This window comes from Tachyglossus aculeatus, chromosome 11 (genome assembly GCF_015852505.1).
Source record: "Tachyglossus aculeatus isolate mTacAcu1 chromosome 11, mTacAcu1.pri, whole genome shotgun sequence".
NCBI classification, from domain to species: domain Eukaryota; kingdom Metazoa; phylum Chordata; class Mammalia; order Monotremata; family Tachyglossidae; genus Tachyglossus; species Tachyglossus aculeatus.
This window is the reverse complement of record NC_052076.1, coordinates 14,742,373-14,762,811: the sequence shown is the minus strand read 5'-3', so window position 1 is coordinate 14,762,811 and position 20,439 is coordinate 14,742,373. Positions and strand designations below refer to the sequence as shown.

The 20,439-nt window shown below is 53.1% G+C and overlaps 1 protein-coding gene across 1 annotated transcript; it reads left to right on the top strand.

Moving 5' to 3' along the window:
* The first annotated feature begins 928 nt into the window (after positions 1–928).
* STAC2 (SH3 and cysteine rich domain 2) lies at positions 929–20,199 on the top strand. The gene is made up of 11 exons (XM_038753458.1): positions 929–1,021; positions 10,919–11,228; positions 12,116–12,213; positions 12,838–12,922; positions 13,408–13,520; positions 14,298–14,370; positions 14,466–14,527; positions 14,672–14,769; positions 15,491–15,542; positions 15,988–16,125; positions 18,274–20,199. Exons 1-11 carry the CDS (start codon positions 929–931, stop codon positions 18,376–18,378), a joined length of 1,227 nt encoding a protein of 408 aa, XP_038609386.1. The 3' UTR covers positions 18,379–20,199.
* The last annotated feature ends 240 nt before the right edge of the window (positions 20,200–20,439 follow it).

Sequence of the window (20,439 nt, the reverse complement as noted above, 5' to 3'; positions counted from 1 at the left end):
CTGTGAGCCCCACGGGGGACAACCTGATCACCTCATATCCCCCCAGCGCTTAGAACAGTGCTTGGCACATAGTAAGCGCTTAACAAAAGCCATCATTCTTATTATCTGGAAAAAGGGGATGAAGACTGTGAGTCCCACGGGGGACAACCTGATCACCTCGTATCCCCCCAGCGCTTAGAACAGTGCTCGGCACATAGTAAGCGCTTAACAAATACCATCATTATTATTATCTGGGAAAAGGGGACAACCTGATGACCTTGTCAGCGCTTAGAACAATTCTTGGCACATAGTAGGGGCTTAACAAAATACCAGCATCATTAACAAATGCCATTATTGTAAGTATTATTATTATTTCAGCCCCTCCCCACTTACCTTTCTCCGCAGGCCCCGCCCCCCAGCAGGGGCGGCAGCCAGGGGGGGCGTCCGGATTTGCGACGGTTAAGGGAGGGGAAAGGAAAATCAAAGGAAAGGAAAATCAAAGGAAAATCAACGGTTAAGGGAGGGGAAAGGAAATCAAAGTTGGGCGGAGAGAGCTGGAGGGGGGATGGCGAGGACCAAGGTGTGCGGGAGTCCAGCCACCGGGAGAGGCCCGCTCCTGCCCAGCGCCCCTCTCTCCCCACCCCTCTAATTGGGGGAGGGGGTCCTCTCTCTTTTGGGGGGGGACCTCGGGGGGCGGTAGATCAAATCTCCCCCCTCCATCCCCTCTCCCCTAATTGCTCTTTCATTTCCTAATTGTCCCGGACCCGCCGCTTTGGAGGGCGAAAGGAGAGGAGCGTCGGTGGATTGGTTTATTTTGGGGGGGGGAAGGGGATTCTTGGGAGGGAGTGGGTGGGTTTTTTTTGGGGGGGGGAAGGGATTCCAGGGTTCCGGAGTACTGAGCCCCCCCCCCCCCCCCGCCCCTCCTTTGCGGGTTGCGGCTGCGGGCAGCATGACGGAAAAGCACGAGAGAGAGAAGGAGCCCGAGGAGCCGGGGGGCGTCCACGCCTCCCCCGGGACCCTCCCCAACCTCCAGGAGACCAAGGTAACTTCGGGGTCGCGCCCCCCCCCCTCCTGAGCACCCCCTTCCTGCTGGGCCGGGGGCCGGAGGGGGAGGGGAGTGAAGGTGGGGGGTCGTGGGTGGGTGGGGGGCTTGATTTTCCCGCATCCCGACTCCCCCTCCCCCCTTTGACCCCGTGACCCCGGCCCCTTTCTCTCCACGCTGTCATTCATTCATTCAATCGTATTTATAATAATAACAATGTATACTATATAATAATTATTATTAATATATCATATTATGTTATATTATACTATTATATTATATTATATTATATCATTATATTGTATTGTATTATATTATATTATATTATTATATTATATAATGTAAGTTAATATTAATTAATTAATCTAATGTATAGCATATGACATATATATAACATATATTATATATCATATTATATGTTAATATTAATTAATTAACATAACATATATAGATATATAATAATATATGGGGGTTTATCATTATTAATATGCTATGTATTATATATGCGTTAATATTAATTAATTAATATAGCATATATAACACATAACATATATATAACATATATATTATATAATATATATTAATGTATAATAATATCTATGGAGATAGATGGGGATTTAGACTGTGAGCCCCCTGTTGGGTAGGGACTGTCTCTCTATGTTGCCAACTTGGACTTCCCAAGCGCTTAGTCCAGTGCTCTGCACACAGTAAGCGCTCAATAAATACGATTGATTGATATAATATATTATATTATATATACTAATAATAATATTATAATATAATAATGACATTTATTAAGCGCTTACTATGTGCAAAGCACTGTTCTAAGCGCTGTACTAAGCGCTTGGGAAGTACAAGCTGGCAACATAGAGGGACGGTCCCTACCCAACAGCGGGCTCACCCGTTGGCCGGGTCGCAGCGGAAGGGCTGGCCAGAAACTCTTCTTTAATAATAATAACGGCATTTATTAAGCACTGACTATGTGCAAAGCACCGTTCTAAGCGCTGGGGAGGTTACAAGGTGATCAGGTTGTCCCACGGGGGGCTCACAGTCTTAATCCCCATTTTACAGATGAGGGAACTGAGGCCCAGAGAAGTGAAGTGACTTGCCCAAAGTCACACAGCTGACGAGTGGCAGAGTCGGGATTCGAACCCATGACCTCTGACTCCAAAGCCCGGGCTTTTTCCACTGAGCCACGCTGCTTCTCCCATTGCACGCTGTGGGAGTGCTGTGTACACACACACGCACACACAGGCACACACACACACGTGTACAAACAAGCATGCACACATGTGTACACACACGCGCGCACTAAGGCGCTGTCCAACGTGAGCTGGGATCATCCTCGGAGAGGGGGCTGGAGGAGGGGGCAAGGCAGCCCCCCTCCCCAAGCCAGGAGGGGCCCCACTGTGTGTGTGTGTGTGTGTGTGTGTGTGTTTGTGTATATGTGTGTGTTAGAGCGTGTAGGGTTGGAGGTTGTCATAATTCTCCTTTGTTGGAGTGGATCGATGCGGAGTGGGACCAAATGAGAGATGTGTATGTTTGTGTTTTGTGGGTCTGTGTGCAAGTACGTCTGCCTTTCTGCGGATGTTTGTGTGTTTGCTTGTGTGTGTGTGCGTGCGTGTGCGTGCGTGTACATGTGGGTTGGCCTGGGGTCGCTCCTTCCATCCCTCACTACCTGCCCCTCGGTGGTCCCTCCGTCTCTGCCGGCGTTTCGGCCTGTGCGTGTCTCTGCCTGCCTCGGTGTCCCCACCTCGCTCCTTCCCTCTAGCTTCATTCATTCATTCAATCGTATTTATTGAGAGCTTACTGTGTGCAGAGCACTGTACTAAGCTCTTGGGAAGTACAAGTTGGCAACCCGATCTCGGGCCGGGCTCCTATCCATCTCTCCCCATCACTGTCTGTCCCCTCGAGCCCCCTCCCGTGTCTATGAGTGTGAGTGTGCGCGCACGAGTGTGTCTGAGTTGTCTTTCTCTCCGGGCCGCAGCCCCCTGAGACTGCGTGGGTTTGCAGGGCCTGATCCAGGCCAGGCCAGAGGATGGGGGTTTTAGGTCTGGGGGGAATTTGGCCTTCCTAGCTGGGTTCCTGGGAATCCGGGGGCCTCTCCGTGCGGATCAGGGCTGGGACCGGGGAATCAGTCTCCCTGGGTCCTCAGCCCCAGGATGCCTTAGGCCAGTACAAGTGGAGGACAACTAGTCTGAAAGAGTGGCTAATAACTGTCCAGAGAGGAAGAGGGGGCCAGGGGTGGCCCTCTTGCTCCCCTGTGACTGAGCTCGGGCCTACGGGAATGCAAGGGTGGATGGGGGCAGCTTTGGCCCCCTCCTGCCCAGGACATGGGCCTTTCCCGGCCCCAACCCTACCCTCTCTTCCAGGAGTTCCTCTTGTGGGGCTATCAAAAGCCTGGATGGGAAGGGTTGGAGAGCTTGTAGGATTGGAGGTCATGGAGAGAGGAGGCTGCAGGGGTGGGTGGGAGGGGGAGACCCTTAAACTGCCCCCCTGGGAGATGCCCCCGACTCCAGCCCCCAACACTGTCGTGGCCCGGACCACCCCCATCCCCCCCAAACAACCCCAAACTCCACCGAGCAAAGGTTAAGTCAAGGTCGAGGGCCCCAGGAATCCGATTCTTCCTGACTCTCCAAGCTGGGGGAGTGGGGCGGGGGGCAGAGGGCTGCCCGCTGGAATCCCCCACCCTATACAAGCTGTGCTGTCAGGATTCAGACTAACCTTGCCCACTGCCCAAGAAGGGTGAAGCCCCCATAGTTTGGAGAAGGGACCGAAGAGCCCGCCGGAGGGGAGTGTGGACAGGGAAGCGGAAACCTTCCGGGTTGGGCACCCAGGGTGCTGGGCACGGTGGAGGGACTGAGGTGCCATGTGCCAGGTGCCAGGTGCCAGGAGTGGAGTTATCTTAGGAGCTGGTGGCAGGGGGAGGGGGAAGGAGATGGAGGGGTGCTCGGGCTGAGGTGAGGATGCCACCTCAGCATTCTGCCAGCCAGCCTGCCACCTCAGCAGAGCTGGGGCTGGGGAGGGAAATGGAGGAGATGGGCTGGAAGGAGGGGGGAGGATGGAGGGGGAAGGATGGAGGGGATAGGGTGGGGGAGAGGGAGATGGGGGGGGAAGATAGAGGAGAGAGAAGTGGAGGGAGGGTTGGGGGGAACTGGGGGAAGAAAGGAGGTGGAGGAGAGAAAGGGGGTGAGGGAGGACGGGGAAAAGGGAGGAGGGGATGGGGAGGGAAGAAGGATGGGATTAGTAATAATAATAATAATAATGATGGTATTTGTTAAGCGCTTACTATGTGCAAAGCACTGTTCTAAGTGCTGGGGGGCTACAGGGTGATCAGGTTGTCCAACGTGGGGCTCACAGTCTTAATCCCCATTTTACAGACGAAGTAACTGAGGCACAGAGAAGTTAAGTGGCTTGCCCAAGGTCACACAGCTGACAATTGGCAGAGCCGGGATTCGAACCCATGACCTGACTCCCGAGCCCGTGCTCTTTCCACTGTGCCACACTGCTTCTCTAGTAGGACAGGATCAGTTTTTGCTCCTATTCCTGGCCATCCCCCCTGCTCCCCCTTGCTCCCCCGTGCCCCGGCCTCTTTCCCCAGGAACAGTGTGGCTTAGTGAAAAGAGCCCCTACTAGAAAGTGTCAGAAGATCTGGGTTCTAATAATAATAATAATAATAATTATTATTATTATTATTATTATGTAGTTGTTAAGCACTTACTATATGCTAAGCGCTGTCCTAAGCACTGGGATAGACAAAGGGTAATCAGGTTGTCCCAGGTGGGGCTCACAGTTTTATCCCCATTTTACAGATGAGGGAACAGGCAGAGAAGTGAAGTGACTTGTCCAAGGTCACACAGCAGACAGAACCCACGTCCTCTGACTCCCAAGCCCAAGCTGTTGCCACTAAGCCACACTTCTAATCCCAGCTCCTCCACTTGCCTGCTGTGAGACCTTGGGCAAGTCACTTCTCTGTGCCTCTGTTTTGTCATCTGTAAAATGGAGATCCAATACCTGTTCTCCCTCCTGCTTAGACTGGGAGCTCCAGGGGGGACTGGGACAGTGTCCCACCTGATCGTCTTGAATCTACCCCGGTACTAAGAACAGTGCTTGGCACATAGAAAGCGCTCAACAAGTAGCACGATTGTTATTAGAATCATTACCAGTTCAGGTACTGTTGCCCTCACCTTCGGCACACCAAAATCTGACCTCTCATCCCGGGTTGCTCAGGTTGCTTGGTTGCTTAGAGAAGCAGCGTGGCTCACTGGAAAGAGCCCTGGCTTTGGAGTCAGGGGTCATGGGTTCAAATCCCGGCTCCGCCAGCTGTCAGCTGCGTGACTTTGGGCAAGTCACTTAACTTCTCTGGGCCTCAGTTCCCTCATCTGGAAAATGGGGATTAAGACTGTGAGCCCCCCGAGGGACAACCTGAGCACCTTGTAACCTCCCCAGCACTTAGAACAGTGCTTTGCACATAGTAAGCGCTTAATAAATGCCATCATTAGTAGTAGTAGTAGTAGTAAGTGCTTAACAAATGCCATAATTATTATTATTAGCAGAAATCGTAGTGGGGACGGCAGCAGCATTCATTCATTGGATCATATTTATTGAGCACTTATTGTGTGCAGAGCACTGGACTAAGCGCTTGGGAAGTACAAGTTGGAAACATCTAGAGACGGCCCCTACCCAACAACGGGCTCACAGTCTAGAAGGGGGAGACGGACAACAAAACAAAACATGGAGACAGGTGTCAAAGTCGTCAGAACAAATAGAATTAAAGCTCTATGCACATCATTAACAAAATAAATAGAATAGTAAATATGTACAAGTCAAATAGAGTAATAAATCTGTATTAATATATATACAGGTGCTGTGGGGAGGGGGAGGAGGTGGGGTGGGGCCACAAAAGTAACAGCAGCTCTAGCAGCATGAGAAGCAGTGTGGCTTAGTGGATAGAGCACAGAGCTGGGAATCAGAAGGACCCGGGTTCGAATCCTGGCTTTGCCACTTCTCTGTTATGTGAACGGGGGTAAGTCACTTCACTTCTCTGTCCCTCAGTTGCCTCAACTGTAAAATGGGAATGAAGACTGTGAGCCCCCTGTGGGAGAGAGACTGTGTCCAGCCCAACTGGCATCTATCCCAGTGCTTAAAATAGTGCTTGGCACCTAGTAAGCACTTAAGTACCGTTATTATTATTATTTTGGAGTAATGATGACAGCTGTCTAGAGAGGGGATAGAGCTGAGCAGGATGGACAGTAGTGGAAGTCCATCGATGACCCAGTAGCCAAGGCCAGGAGTGAAGCTCAGAGGAGCCAGGGCTGGGTGGACCTGCCAGGGGACGGGACTTCAGATCTGGGGCAGGGTTTTTCCAGCTGGCAGATCAGAACAATTCCCCCTCCTCTGTCTGGGGAAACCGAGATGGACACTGCCGGGGCCTGAAGTGAGCAGCCTGGTGAGCGTTGCTGGGTCCTGCCCTCCTGGTTCTTTACAGAGTGCGCGGGGAAGAAGAAGGGGAGAGACTCGTACGAGGAGCCCGTGGCCGGCGGCTGAGCCAGGGATTTCTGGAGCCGGCGGGCACGGTGCCCAGCTGGCAGGGATGCTGAGTCCTGTCCTGCCCACTCCAGGTGCCAGACTGGTGCCAGAGGGCTCCTCCTTGCCAGCTCCACGGGGATGTTTTGTTTAGGAAACTGTCCTGGGGCACGTGGCCGAGGACCTTGATTGGAGAAGATATTTCATTCATTTATTCGCTCGTATTTATTCAGTAGCACTTACGGAGCGCTTACTGTGTGCAGAGCACTGTACTGAATGTTTGGGAGAGTACAATACAACAATACAGCATGGGAGAGTACCATACAACAATAAACAGATACATTCCATGCCCACAACAAGCTCATCGTTTGTGCCCTCCTCTTCATCATCATCATCATCAATCGTATTTATTGAGCGCTTACTATGTGCAGAGCACTGTACTAAGAGCTTGGGAAGTACAAATTGACAACATATAGAGACAGTCCCTACCCAACAGTGGGCTCACAGTCTAAAAGGGGGAGACAGAGAACAAAACCAAACATACTAACAAAATAAAATAAATAGAATAGATATGTACAAATAAAATAAATAAATAGAGTAATAAATACGTACAAACATATATACATATATACAGGTGCTGTGGGGAAGGGAAGGAGGTAAGATGCGGGGGATGGAGAGGGGGACAAGGGGGAGAGGAAGGAAGGGGCTCAGTCTGGGAAGGCCTTCCCGCTGCAAGCACCCCTCTACTGATACTAATGCTGTTTATTAAGCGCTCACTCTATGCTGAGTGCTCAGGTAAACTGAGTTAAGCTCTTGGGGGAGGGGGTGGGGAGATACAGGATAATCCGGACAGGAACAGCAGGAGCTTACAGTCTCAGCGGAAGGGAGAGCAGGGATCTTTTCCCCATTAGGGCAGGAAACTGGTGGGGGGCCAGAGAGGCTAAGCAACTTGTCATCATCATCATCAATCGTATTTATTGAGCGCTTACTGTGTGCAGAGCACTGGACTAAGCGCTTGGGGAGTCCAAGTTGGCAACATATAGAGACAGTCCCTACCCAACAGTGGGCTTACAGTCTAAAAGGGGGAGACAGAGAACAAAACCAAACATACTAACAAAATAAAATAAATAGAATAGATATGTACAAGTAAAATAAATAAATAAATAAATAGAGTAATAAATATGCATATATACATATATACAGGTGCTGTGGGGAAGGGAAGGAGGTAAGATGGGGGGGATGGAGGGGGGACGAGGGGACGAGACTTTGTCCAAAGTCTCACTGGAGCCCAGTGGCAGAGCAGGAACTCCAAGCTGGGTCTCTCGACGTGCGTGCATGGATGTGAGTGTGTGGATGTGGTGCGTTTGTGCATCCAAGTGTGGGTATCTGTGTGCTTGAGTATGTGCATGTCTGACGTGATGTTTGTGTGTGTTTGTGTGATGTGTGTGTGTCCTCCAGTTGCCAGTCTTCTAGACTGGGAGCCCGTTGTTGGGTAGGGACCGTCTCTATATGCTGCCAACTTGTACTTCCCAAGCACTTAGTCTCGTGCTCTGCACACAGTAAGCACTCGATAAATACGATTGAATGAATGAATGAATGGATGCCAACCAGAAGCCACAGGAGGGAGTCTGTGGAACTCAGCAGGATGTGAGCAGGGGGAGGTGGGTCCTTGGACCCCCAAGTCCTGGCCTTGGTCCAGCCCCGATCCGCCATCCAGGAAGCAGGCAGCAGCTGGAGGGGCTGGGAAATGCCACAGCGGGCATGCCCACACCCCTCCAGGGCCTGGTTTTGCAGTTGGCAGCCCTAAGCAAGTTAGATGCCCCCCTTGCTCCCCGGGCATCCCTCTCCTTCCCGTTTCCGGCCCTGTTCCCGAGGCAGCCTGGTTGTCGGCTGGCACCTCGCTTGGTAGGGAGGGACGACGAGGTTGGGGACGGAGGGACCACCCTCTGCCTGGCCCGATTCCACCAACTGGAAACGGCTGGGGGTGGCTGGGGCCTTGGCCCCTACCCTCCGCCTAGACTGGTATTTGTCCCAACCCCATGCCCCTGGAGCCTCAGAGATGTGGCAACTTGGCACAACTCTGCCCTGATAAGAGGCGGGGGCGAAGCCAGCTAGGAGCTGTCTTAATCAGTCAACCAATCGTATCTTTTGAGCGCTTACTGTCTTGCAACTGATTGTCAGAGACAATCAACCAAGAGTATCTACTGAACGCTTAGTATGTGCCGAGCATTGTACTAAGCACTTGGGAGAGTACAATACCTCAGAATTAGCAGTCATGTTCTCTGCCCATATTAATAATGATGGCATTTATTAAGCGCTTACTATGTGCAAAGCACTGTTCTAAGTGCTGGGGAGGTTACAAGGTGATCAGGTTGTCCCACAGGGGGCTCACAGTCTTAATCCCCATTTTACAGATGAGGTAACTGAGGCCTAGAGAAGTTAAGTGGCTTGCCCAGAGTCACACAGCTGGCAATTGGCGGAGTTGGGATTTGAACCCATCACCTCTGACTCCAGAGCCTGGGCTCTTTCCACTGTGCCACGCTGCCCATAATCACACATGCAAACACAACCCTCCCCTCCCTCCGCCCCCAGCATACACCCCAATTCATCTACTTGTCTGTTCTGTGGCCTTGGGCAAGTGACTTCACTTCCTCTGTGCCTCAGTTACCTCATCTGTAAAATGGGAATTAAGATCGCGAGCCCTATGCGGGACAGGGACTGTGTCCAACCCGATTGGCTTTTATCCACCCCAGCGCTTAGTACGGTGCCTGGCATATAGTAAGTGCTTAACAAATGGCATAATAATTATTATCCCCCTGTATACTGTGAGCTCTTTGTGGGCAGGGAATGTCACTGTTTATTGTTGTATTGTACTTTCCCAAGTGCTTAGTGCAGTGCTCTGCACACAGTAAGCGCTTAATAGGTACGATTGATTGAATGAAGGAATGAACCCCTCTCCTCACCTCTGATCCAGAGCACACACCTTCCTCTCCGGTTGCTCTTGGGGGAGAAAGTCAGACCCAGCTGGATTCCTCTTCCCCTCCCCACAGCACCTGTATATATGTTTGTACAGATTTTTTATTCTATTTTTACTTGTACATATTTACTATTCTATTTTGTTAATATGTTTTGTTTCGTTTTGTTTTGTTTGTCTCCCTCTTCTAGACTGTGAGCCTGTTATTGGGTAGGGGCCGTCTCTATATGTTTCCAACTTGTACTTCCCAAGCGCTTAGTCCAGTGCTCTGCACACAATATGCGTTCAATAAATACGATTGAATGAATGAATGAATGAGGGAAGGAGGGGACACGGTGCCTACTTTTTGTTCCCCCAACAACAGCCCGGTCTCTCCCTCCCTCCTCAGAGCCTATCTGGGGAGAGAAATCTGACTTCTCCGGAACCCCCAAATCCCACTTTTCAGGCCCCTGGCACAAGGGTCCCTGAGGCTCTACTCGGCCACATAGTTATTCGTATTTATTGAACACTTACTGTGTGCAGAGCACTGTACTAATCGCTTGGGAGAGAACAAAACAACAGTAAACCGACACCTCTGGACACCACGCAAGCGGGATGATTATTTTATTTGTACATATTTATTCTATTTATTTTATTTTGTTAATAGGTTTTGTTTTATTCTCTGTCTCCCCCTTCTAGACTGTGAGCCTGCTTTTGGGTAGGGACCGTCTCTATATGTTGCCAACTTGTACTTCCCAAGCGCTTAGTCCAGTGCTCTGTACACAGTAAGCGCTCAATAAATACGATTGAATGAATGAATGAGGGAAGGAGGGGACAGGGTGACTACTTTTTGTTCCCCCCAACAACAGCCGGGTCTCTCCCTCCCTCCTCAGAGCCTATCTGAGGAGAGAAATCTGACTTCTCCAGAACCCCCAAATCCCACTTCTCAGGCCCCTGGCATGAGGGTCCCTGAGGCTCTACTCGGCCATGTAGTTATTCGTATTTATTGAGCAGTTACTGTGTGCAGAGCACTGTACTAATCACTTGGGAGAGGACAAAATAACAGTAAAGCGACACCTCTGGACGCCGTGCAAGCAAGATGATTATTTTATTTATACATATTTATTCTATTTATTTTATTTTGTTAATAGGTTTTGTTTTATTCTCTGTCTCCCCCTTCTAGACTGTGAGCCCGCTGTTGGGTAGGGACCGTCTCTAGATGTTGCCAGCTTGGACTTCCCAAGCGCTTAGTCCAGTGCTCTGCACACAGTAAGCGCTCAATAAATACGATTGAATGAATGAATGACAACCGCAGGGTGTGCTCTCTGGAGAGATCCTGCTTCCTGCCAGTCTCCTGGAGGGGGGCTCATGGGATCCTTTCTGCCCCCCACTTTTCCCACCCCTCCTCCCTCCCCCAGCTCCAGAGGTTCAAGCGCTCGCTGTCCCTCAAGACTCTGCTCCACAGCAAGAGCGTCGAGACCTTCTTCCTCCGCTCCAACAGTGACCTCAAGGTGCCCACCGAGGTCCTGCTGACCCCTCCCACCCCTCTGCCCCCACCCTCACCCCCGCCGGTGCCCTCCACTGACGAGGCCCTGCCCGCTCCTACCCAGTCTCCCAGCTTTTCCCAAAGGCCCCCGGCCCCCCTCAAGCCCATGCGGACACACGGCTTCCAGGAGTACGTCTTCAAGAGGGCCAGCCCCTGTCAGCTGTGCCACCAGCTTATCGTGGGTAAGAACCCGGGTCTCCCCCCGCCCCGGGGTGGGCACAGACCACTTGGGCAGAGAAGCAGCAGGGTGCAGTGGATTGACTTCTAGACTGTGAGCCCACTGTTGGGTAGGGACCGTCTCTATGTGTTGCCAATTTGTAATAATAATAATAATAATAATGGCATTTATTAAGCGCTTACTATGTGCAAAGCACTGTTCTAAGCGCTGGGGAGGTTACAAGGTGATCAGGTTGTCCCTGGTGGGGCTCACAGTCTTAATCCCCATTTTACAGATGAGGTAACTGAGGCCCAGAGAAGTTAAGTGACTTGCACAAAGTCACACGGCTGACAATCGGCAGAGCGGGGATACGAACCCACGACCTCTGATTCCAAAGCCCGGGCTCTTTCCTACTGAGCCACACTGCTGGGAATTTGTACTTCCCAAGCACTTAGTACAGTGCTCTGCACACAGTAAGCGCTCAATAAACACGATTGATTGACTGATTGACCACAGGAGTCAGAAGGTCATGGGTTCTAATCCCCACTCCACCCCATGTCTGCTGTGTGAGAACTTAGGCGCCAGTCACTTCACTTCTCTGGGCCTCATCAGTAAAAAATGGGTTTTTAAAGCGTGAGCCCCATGTAGGGCAGGGCCCGTGTCCAACCTGATTAGCTGGTATCTACCCCAGTGCTTAGAATGGTGGTTGGCACATAGGAAGCGCTTAGCAAGTACCGTAATTATTATTTTTATGACCAGAGGGTACAAGGGTGCCCAACATGGCACATAATGAGAGCCCACCATGGGACCCCAGCCCTCTTGCTGTACCTCCGTCCCAATCCTGCCCGGGGTGAGGGTGGGGGGCTCTCACTGGTGCCCCCCACTCGGCCCTCCCCCACCCCTTTTCCACAGGAAACTCCAAGCAGGGTCTTCGCTGTAAACTATGCAAGGTCAGTGTCCACCTCTGGTGCTCGGAAGAGATCTCCCATCAGCAGTGCCCTGGCAAGACGGTGAGTGGGTCCCTATCCCGGGGGCATCCTAAGGGTGCCACCTCTGGCTGGGGCCATTCATTCATTCATTTATTCAATCATATTTATTGAGCACTTACCGAGAGCAGAGCAATGCACTATGCGCTTGGGAAAGTGTGATACAACAGCTGTGCACAGCTCGGAGGTTTGCCTAGCCAGAGACGGGGTTGGAAAGCAGCATGGTGTAGTGAAAACTTGTACTTCCCAAGCGCTTAGTACAGTGCTCTGCATACAGGAAATGCTCAATAAATACGATTGAATGACTGAATGAATGAAAAGAGGCCAGGATGTGGAATTGGGAGACCTGGATTCCAGTCCCAGCTCCGCTCCTGGCCCACTGTGTGACCTTGGGTAAATCACGGGACCTCTCTGGGCCCCGCTTTGCTCCATATAATGCTCTCCCTGATCCCACAGACCAGGACGGGGATGGTATCCAATCGGATTATCTGGAAGTTAGCCAGGGCTTAATGGAGGGTGCTTATTAAGTACCATCTCCATGGCCATTATTATCGCCAGCTGGCCCTGCCTGGGTGGGAGGGAATGGAGAGGCTATTTCCGCTGTCTGCCAGCCACATGGGCCCTGATGCCCATCTCTGCTCCCTCCAGTCTTCCTCCTTCCGCCGCAACTTCAGCTCCCCGCTCCTGATCCACGAGCCCCCGCCCGCCTGCGCCCGGGAGTCCCCACCCACAGGTGAGTGCCCCTGCCATGCCCACTCAGGACTCCAGTGGGGAGGGTTGCCTCGGTCTCCCACATTGTCGGGCAGCGATCTCCTGGCAATCTCTTAAGCGAGGCAGCGAGGTGTAATGGATAGAACACGGGGTCTGGGATTCAGAAGGTCATGGGTTCCAATTCCGGCTTCACCACTTATCCGCTATGTGGCCTTGGGTGAGTCACTTCAGTTCTCCAGGCCTCAGCTATCTCATCTGTAAAATGGGGATTGAGACTGGGAGCCCCATGTGGGACAGGGACTGTGCCCAACCCAATTTGTATCCGCTACAGTGCGTTGCACTTAACAAATAGCACAATTATTATTGTTATTACCCCTGGCATTGGTCCCCTGGCACCCCGGCACCCCTCCACTCCTACCCTGGGAGTAGGAAGGGCAGGGCTGGGGCAGCCAGTAGGTCTGAGGGGCCGAGGGCGATGCTAGAGCTGTGAAGGTGGCATCTCTGCAGGTGCCAGCGGGAAGGTGGATCCCATATATGAGACGCTGCGCTATGGCACCTCTCTGGCCCTGATGAACCGCTCCAGCTTCAGCAGCGCCTCTGAATCTCCCACCAGGAGCCTGGTACAACTCTGTGTCTTGTAGGGAGAGGGCAAGAGGATTGGGAAGAGGGGCAGGGGGGAGTGGGAGAGACGGACAGGGAGACGAAGGAGAGGGACTGAGAAAGAGGGGCAGGGGGGCTGAGGGGTGGCATCAGAAGAACCTGGGGTGAGGAGTAGGGAGTGCTGAGAGAGAGGGGCAGAGAGGCAGGGGGATGGGAGTGAGGGGCTGTGGGCTGAAGGTTGCTCAGTCAATCGTATTTATTAAGTGCTTACTGTGTGCACAGCACTGTACTAAGCGCTTGGGAGAGTAGTCAATCAATCAGTCAATTGTATTTATTAAGTGCTTACTGTGTGCAGAGCGCTGTACTTAGCGCTTGGATGAGTACAATATAACAGACACATTCCCTGCCCCCTTCTTTCCTCTCCCCCTCGTCCCCCTCTCCATCCCCCCGTCTTACCTCCTTCCCTTCCCCACAGCACCTGTATATATGTATATATGGTTGTACATATTTATTACTCTATTTATTTATTTGTTTATTTATTTTACTTGTACATTTCTATCCTACTTATTTTATTTTGTTGGTATGTTTGGTTCTGTTCTCTGTCTCCCCCTTTTAGACTGTGAGCCCACTGTTGGGTAGGGACTGTCTCTATGTGATGCCAATTTGTACTTCCCAAGCGCTTAGTACAGTGCTCTGCACATAGTAAGCGCTCAATAAATACGATTGATTGATTGCCCAAGTTCACAGTTCAGAGGGGGAGAAATTCGATCGTTTCCCTTGGGGGTTTGGGTCCCCAGAGCGAAAGAGACGAGCTGGCAGAGGACGGCGAAGGCAGCATCCGGAGCTCCGAGGAGGGTCCAGCTGACAACGGTGAGTAGCGGGGGGCGAGGAGGGCCTGAGAGGAGACCCCAGACTCTCTTCAAGAAATAAGCTTCATCCTCATTCCTGCTCTCACCCTCTGTCAGTCTTCCAGCCCACTACAGAGAGTGAAGCTTCGGGCCCGGAAGAGAAGAGCCCAGGGCAGCAGGTGAGGGTTCTGAGGGTGGGCATCGCTGGTGCCCAGGCCGGGAGGGATCCCATCAGGCCTGGGGGAGGGGGGTGGGTGGCCTGTGGCTCCCTCCCTCCATCCAGTACCCGTCTCTGACTCCTGCACCTGTCTTACCCATGCCAGCTCTCCCGTGGCCCCCTGCAGAAGGAGGGAGTGCCCATGTATTCTTACGTCGCCCTCTACAAGTTCCTCCCTCAGGAGCACAACGACTTGGCTCTGCAGTAAGTGCCGGGGGTCCGGGCACTGCCCACCCCAACCCTGGGCTCCCTTCTGCCACGATAATAATAATTATGGTAGTTGTTAAGCGCTTACTGTGGTCTGAGCACTGGTCTAAGCGCTGGGGTAGATAGAAGGTAATCAGGTTGTCCCACCTGGGGCTCATAGTCTTAATCCCCACTTTACAGATGAGGAACTGAGGTACAGAGAAGTGAAGTGATTTGCCCAAGGTCACACAGCAGAAAAGTGTCAGAGCTGGGATTAGAAGCCAAGACCTCTGACTCCCAAGCCCGGGCTCTTGGGGGGTATTAATGGGCAAGGCCACCCCCAGGGCACCACAATACATTTGAAGGGCACTGACCCCAGAGTCCCTACCGTGGGGTTTGTTTGCTTTTGTTTATTTTTTAATGGCATTTGTTAAGCGCTTACTATGTGCAAAGCACTGTTCTAAGCGCTGGGGAGGATGCAAGGTGATCAGGTTGTCCCACGTGGGGCCCATTTTTCAGAGGCACAGAGAAGTGAAGTGACTTGCCCACAGTCACACAGCTGACAGTTGGCAGAGCCGGGATTTGAACCCATGACCTCTGACTCCCAAGCCCGGGCTCTTTCCACTGAGCCACGCTGCTTCTCGAAGGGGTTGGGAGGACAGGCTGTTCCTGGAGGGGAGGACGCCCTTCCGCTGTACCCCAGACCCCCGCCACACTCCTGTTCTTTCCTTGTGTGCAGGCCGGGAGACCGGATCTTGCTGGTGGATGATTCCAACGAAGACTGGTGGAAGGTGAGTGGAGGAAGGGCGAGGGCAGGGCAAGGTCTAAGAGCCTTTGGAAGGAGCAGGGTTGTCACCCCCTCCACCACACAAGCACACACACACCAGAGTACGCTTGGCCCCATGCCCCCATGCTTACTGCGACCCTCACCCCTAGCAACAGAAGCAGAGTTCAAGGGCAGACCCCATCGACGTGTTCTGGGTGCCACCTTTACACTGACACCACTGTGCCACCCTGGGCACCCCTGGTCACAGATCCTCGCTGTCTGCCCATTCCCAGCTCCTGGAAGGCAGGGCTCTGCTTGGGCAGAGCGGCGAACTTTCCCCCCTCCACCAGTGCCCGCCTCGGTCCCTTGAGGTGCCAACCTCCGGATCGGGATTCTCTGGCCTGTGGGGCTGCTGAGGAGAGAGTGGGCCCGGGTGACCCCACCTCCGGCCCCCTCCCCGCCATTGGCAGGGCAAGATCGGCGACCGGGTCGGCTTCTTCCCGGCGAACTTCGTGCAGCGTGTCCGGCCCGGAGAGAGCGTGTGGCGCTGCTGCCAGCTGTACCCCGGCAACAAGGAACAGGGACACATGAGCCTCAAGGAGAGCCAGGTGGGCACGCACTGCCCCCGTCCCCTCACCAATCAATCAATCAATCGTATTTATTGAGCGCTTACTGTGTGCAGAGCACTGTACAAGTTGGCAACACCCCACTCTCCCAACCACCAGAACTCAGGCACGCTCTGAGCGTTCAGAGATAGGAACCCAGTTCATTCGTTCATTCAATCGTATTTATTGAGCGCTTACTTTGTGCAGAGCACTGTACTGAGCGCTTGGGAAGTCCAAGTTGGCAACATATAGAGACGGTCCCTACCCAACAGCGGGCTCACAGTCTAGAAGTCGGTTATGGGCCTCAGTGACCTCATCTGTAAAATGGGGATTAAAATGGTGAGCCCCCCCCGGGACAACCTGATCACCTTGTAACCTCCCCAGTACTTAGAACAGTGTGTTGCACATAGTAATCGCTTAACAAATACCATTATTATTATTATTATTATTATTATGCCCAGACTCCCAGTTATCATCCAGAAATCCAGAGGGCTTCTTCGCAACCTTCCTGAAGGAATTTGGGGGCCAGGGTGGGGTTCTGTAGGGGAGAGGGGGACAGGGTCAGACTTGATGAATTAGACTGCAGCGGGAGAGGTGGAGGTTAGACAGCAGGAAGGACTTCCAGACAAGTGGGGACAGAAGACTTCTCTGGGAAGGCAGGGGATTGCGCTGCCTGGGAGATTATTATTATGGTATTTGTTAAGCACTTACTATGTGCCAAGCACTATCATTCATTCATTCATTCAATCGTATTTATTGAGTGCTTACTGTGTGCAGAGCACTGTACTAAGCGCTTGGGAAGTACAAGTTGGCAAGCATGGCTCAGTGGAAAGAGCCCGGGCTTTGGAGTCAGAGGGCATGGGTTCAAATCCCGGTTCTGCCAATTGTCAGCTGTGTGACTTTGGGCAAGTCACTTAGCTTCTCTGGGCCTCAGTTACCTCATCTGTAAAATGGGGATTAAGACTGTGAGCCCCTCGTGGGACAACCTGATCACCTGGTAACCTCCCAGCGCTTAGAACAGTGCTTTGCATATAGTAAGCGCTTAATAAATGCCATTATTATTATTATCTTAAGTGCTGGGGTATGTACAAGGTAATCAGTTTGGACATATCCCTGTCCCACATGGGGCTCACATTCTTAATCCCTGTTTTACAAGTGAGGTCCCTGAGGCCCAGAAAAGTGAAGTGACTCGCCCAAGGTTACACAGCAGACAAGTGGTGGAGCCGGGATTAGAATTCACATCCTCTGACTCCCAAACCCAGGCACTTATCACTGTGTTATGCTGCTGCTTTAATAATGATGGTACTTGTTAAGTGCTTAGTATGTGCCGAGCACTGTTCTAAACACTGAGTTAATCAGGTTGGACACAGTCCCTGTCCCATATGGGGCTCACAGTCTCAATCCCCATTTAACAGATGAGGTAACCGAGGCCCAAAGAAGTGAAGTGAAAGGTCACCCAGCAGACATGTGGCAGAGCCGGGATTAATAATAGTAATAATAATGATAGCATTTATTAAGCGCTTACTATGTGCAAAGCCCTGTTCTAAGCGCTGGGGAGGTTACAAGGTGATCAGGTTGTCCCACGGGGGGCTTGCAGTCTTCATCCCCATTTTACAGGTGAGGGAACTGAGGCCCAGAGAAGTGAAGTGACTTGCCCAAAGTCACACAGCTGGCAATTGGCGGAGTCGGGATTTGAACCCAGGACCTCTGACTCCAAAGGTCTTTCCACTGAGCCACGCTGCTTCTCTTTCTGGCTCCCAAGCCGTGCTCTATCCACTAGGTTGGGGACAAGGTCATCAGGGTTTTTAGACTGTGAGCCCACTGTTGGGTAGGGACTCTCTCTATATGTTGCCAACTTGTACTTCCCAAGTGCTTAGTACAGTGCTCTGCACACAGTAAGCGCTCAATAAATACGATTGATGATGATGATGCTGCTGCCTGGGGGTAGTGAGATGGCCGGAATGACCCCAGATTGGGAAGACCTCACTGACTCCAGGAAGCGGGCCGGCGGCCAGGAGGGTCAGGCCAGGCCCACCCTAAGTGGGCAGTCCCCCCCACCACGGGAGCCCGACCTACTGCCCCTGGCAAAATGGGTGCTGTGCCCACCTGTAGACACCCTCATCCGATACCCCTCCTCCCATCTCCACCCAGATCTGCGTGGGCGCAGGTAAGGGCAAAGATGCCGACGGCTTCATCCGCGTCACCAGCGGGAAGAAACGCGGGCTGGTGCCCGCCGACGTCCTGGCCGAGATCTGAGAGTGGGCCGGGGCCGGGGACGACGGACGGGGGAGCCCCCCGTGACCCCCGCCTGGAGCTCCAGCTCTCCCCGTTCGCGGAACCCTGAGCCTGGCACTGTAGCTTCTCTTTCTCAGGGTGGGTACAAGCGGGTCGGGGGTCCCATAGGTGGGTCGGATCGCCCTCCCGCCCCGTGCCAACGAGGCCCCGCCGTCCCCCTCCGTGCCCGCTGCTGAGCTGAGTGGAGACCTCACGGCGGCGGGAGCCGAACGCTGGATCTCACCACGGCTTGCCTGGCTCCGCACCCCTGCACCACTACCATCACCGAAACCACCCTGGCACGTCTGGCCCTCGCCCCCACCTCCACCACAAGCCATCTGCGTGTATCTGTGTGTGTGTTTGTGTGTCTATCTTCAGCTGGCGGCCTGGGAGAAGGCCCTGGGGAGGGAGGGGAAGAACATGATGGCTCCCCTCAGCCACTCAGCACCCCTCCCTCATGGGTGTGTGTAGCAGGGGGGTCCCCTCTGCCCTGGCTCTCCCTGCCGGCCCCTCCTTCTCAGTCACTAATTCTCAGGAACCATATTTTGCGGGGGGGTGGTCTTCCCATACTTGAAACCGGAGGCTGCGCGCCCTTTGAGGGCAGGGGGTCCCAGTCAGAACGCCCCCCCCCCCCCCACCCTGCTTCCAGTCAGTAATCTCCCTTGCAAAGATCCCAGGGTGGTCATCCCGTCTACACCAGCCCAGGGCCCCAACGAGAACAAGTCTCTGATGGTTGGGACGCCTTTCCTTCGTTCCTTTGCTGGAACAATCACTTCAAGGCCAAAACAATTCCATTACGATGAGGAGGAGAAACAAACAAACAAAAAAACTAGGCCTTTAATCCCTGCGGGACCTTGGCGTCGACTACTCAACCGCGGCTGGAGTCGGGACCAGAATCAACCCTCTGCAGTAAGGAGACGTCTTCCTACAGCCGGGGGTCCAGACAGTTGTCTCCTAAACCACCACTGGCAGACACGCATCAGAATCTGCCGGGCATCGTGCTGGGATGGTCCGGACCCGCCCCTTACAAGGAGCACAGCGTGGTCCGAAAGGCGATTGTCACGGAGACGGCCACGGAAATGGTCATGGCGACGGTCATGATGCCAGTCTTGGGGATGGTCACTGAGTCAAGGCGCCTCCCGGGGATGAGAAGTTCTCCCTGACAGGCCGGCGAAGGAGTGGGAGAAAGCATTCATCATCCAAGGAGCACGGTTTCAGGCTGGCGGGGGCACGGCCCTGGGCCCACTGGGCACGTCCCCAGAGATGGCACCTCTGAGGGTCTGTCAGGTAGGAAGGGGACTTTGTCACTCTTCTCTGGTTACAGTCTTCCCCACCCCCTCCACCCTACAACCCTTCTGGTGGAAAGTGGTGAAGGTGGGAGACAGGGCACAGTTAATGCCACCCCCGTGAGTCTTGAGGGGGACCATCCATGAGATTGGGGGACAGCAAAATGGTCCCTTCCAGATCACATCCAGTGGGCATGTGCCATCCCCACCCTAGGCCCTTTGATGTCAATGCCCACGCCCTGCCCCTTTGGCCACGTCCTGCATCACGCCAGCCTATGCCACCTCTGGTTATGGCTGCTCCCACAGAGCACAGCTCCAAGCCACTGACCCCGCCCCGACTCCCTCAGTGGAGGGGGAAGTCAGACCTCTCTGCCCTGTTTGCTGCCATGCGACTGCCCCAGCAATAGCCCCCGGGGCGGGCGCAATGCCCACTGTACATAGAGGCTGCATGACGGGGCCAGGGCCCACCACCTCCCGGGCACCTTCGGGCCCCTCCCCAACACCTCCAGATTAAACGTTTCCCTATCAGAGTTTGGTTCTTTTTGGCTCTGTAGCTTTGGGGGTAGAGGGGCAGGGATCAGGTGGTCTATGGGGGAGAGGGGAGGGGGGAGTCACAAAATGAAGAGGGGGCAGGGGCTGGATGGGGCTGCAGAAGCACACAGTAAGTACTCAATAAATACGACAATCCATTTATGAATGAAGTAGGGATGCCTAGTGGATAGAGCCCAGGCCTGAGTGTCAAGAGGTCCTGGGTTCC

Coding starts and splice junctions, on each gene's coding strand:
- STAC2 (XM_038753458.1), top strand. CDS start 929: ATGACGGAAAAGCACGAGAGAGAGAAGGAGCCCGAGGAGCCGGGGGGC. Junction 13,521..14,297: donor AATCTCCCACCAGGAGCCTG/GTACAACTCTGT, acceptor TTGGGTCCCCAG/AGCGAAAGAGACGAGCTGGC. Junction 16,126..18,273: donor TGAGCCTCAAGGAGAGCCAG/GTGGGCACGCAC, acceptor ATCTCCACCCAG/ATCTGCGTGGGCGCAGGTAA.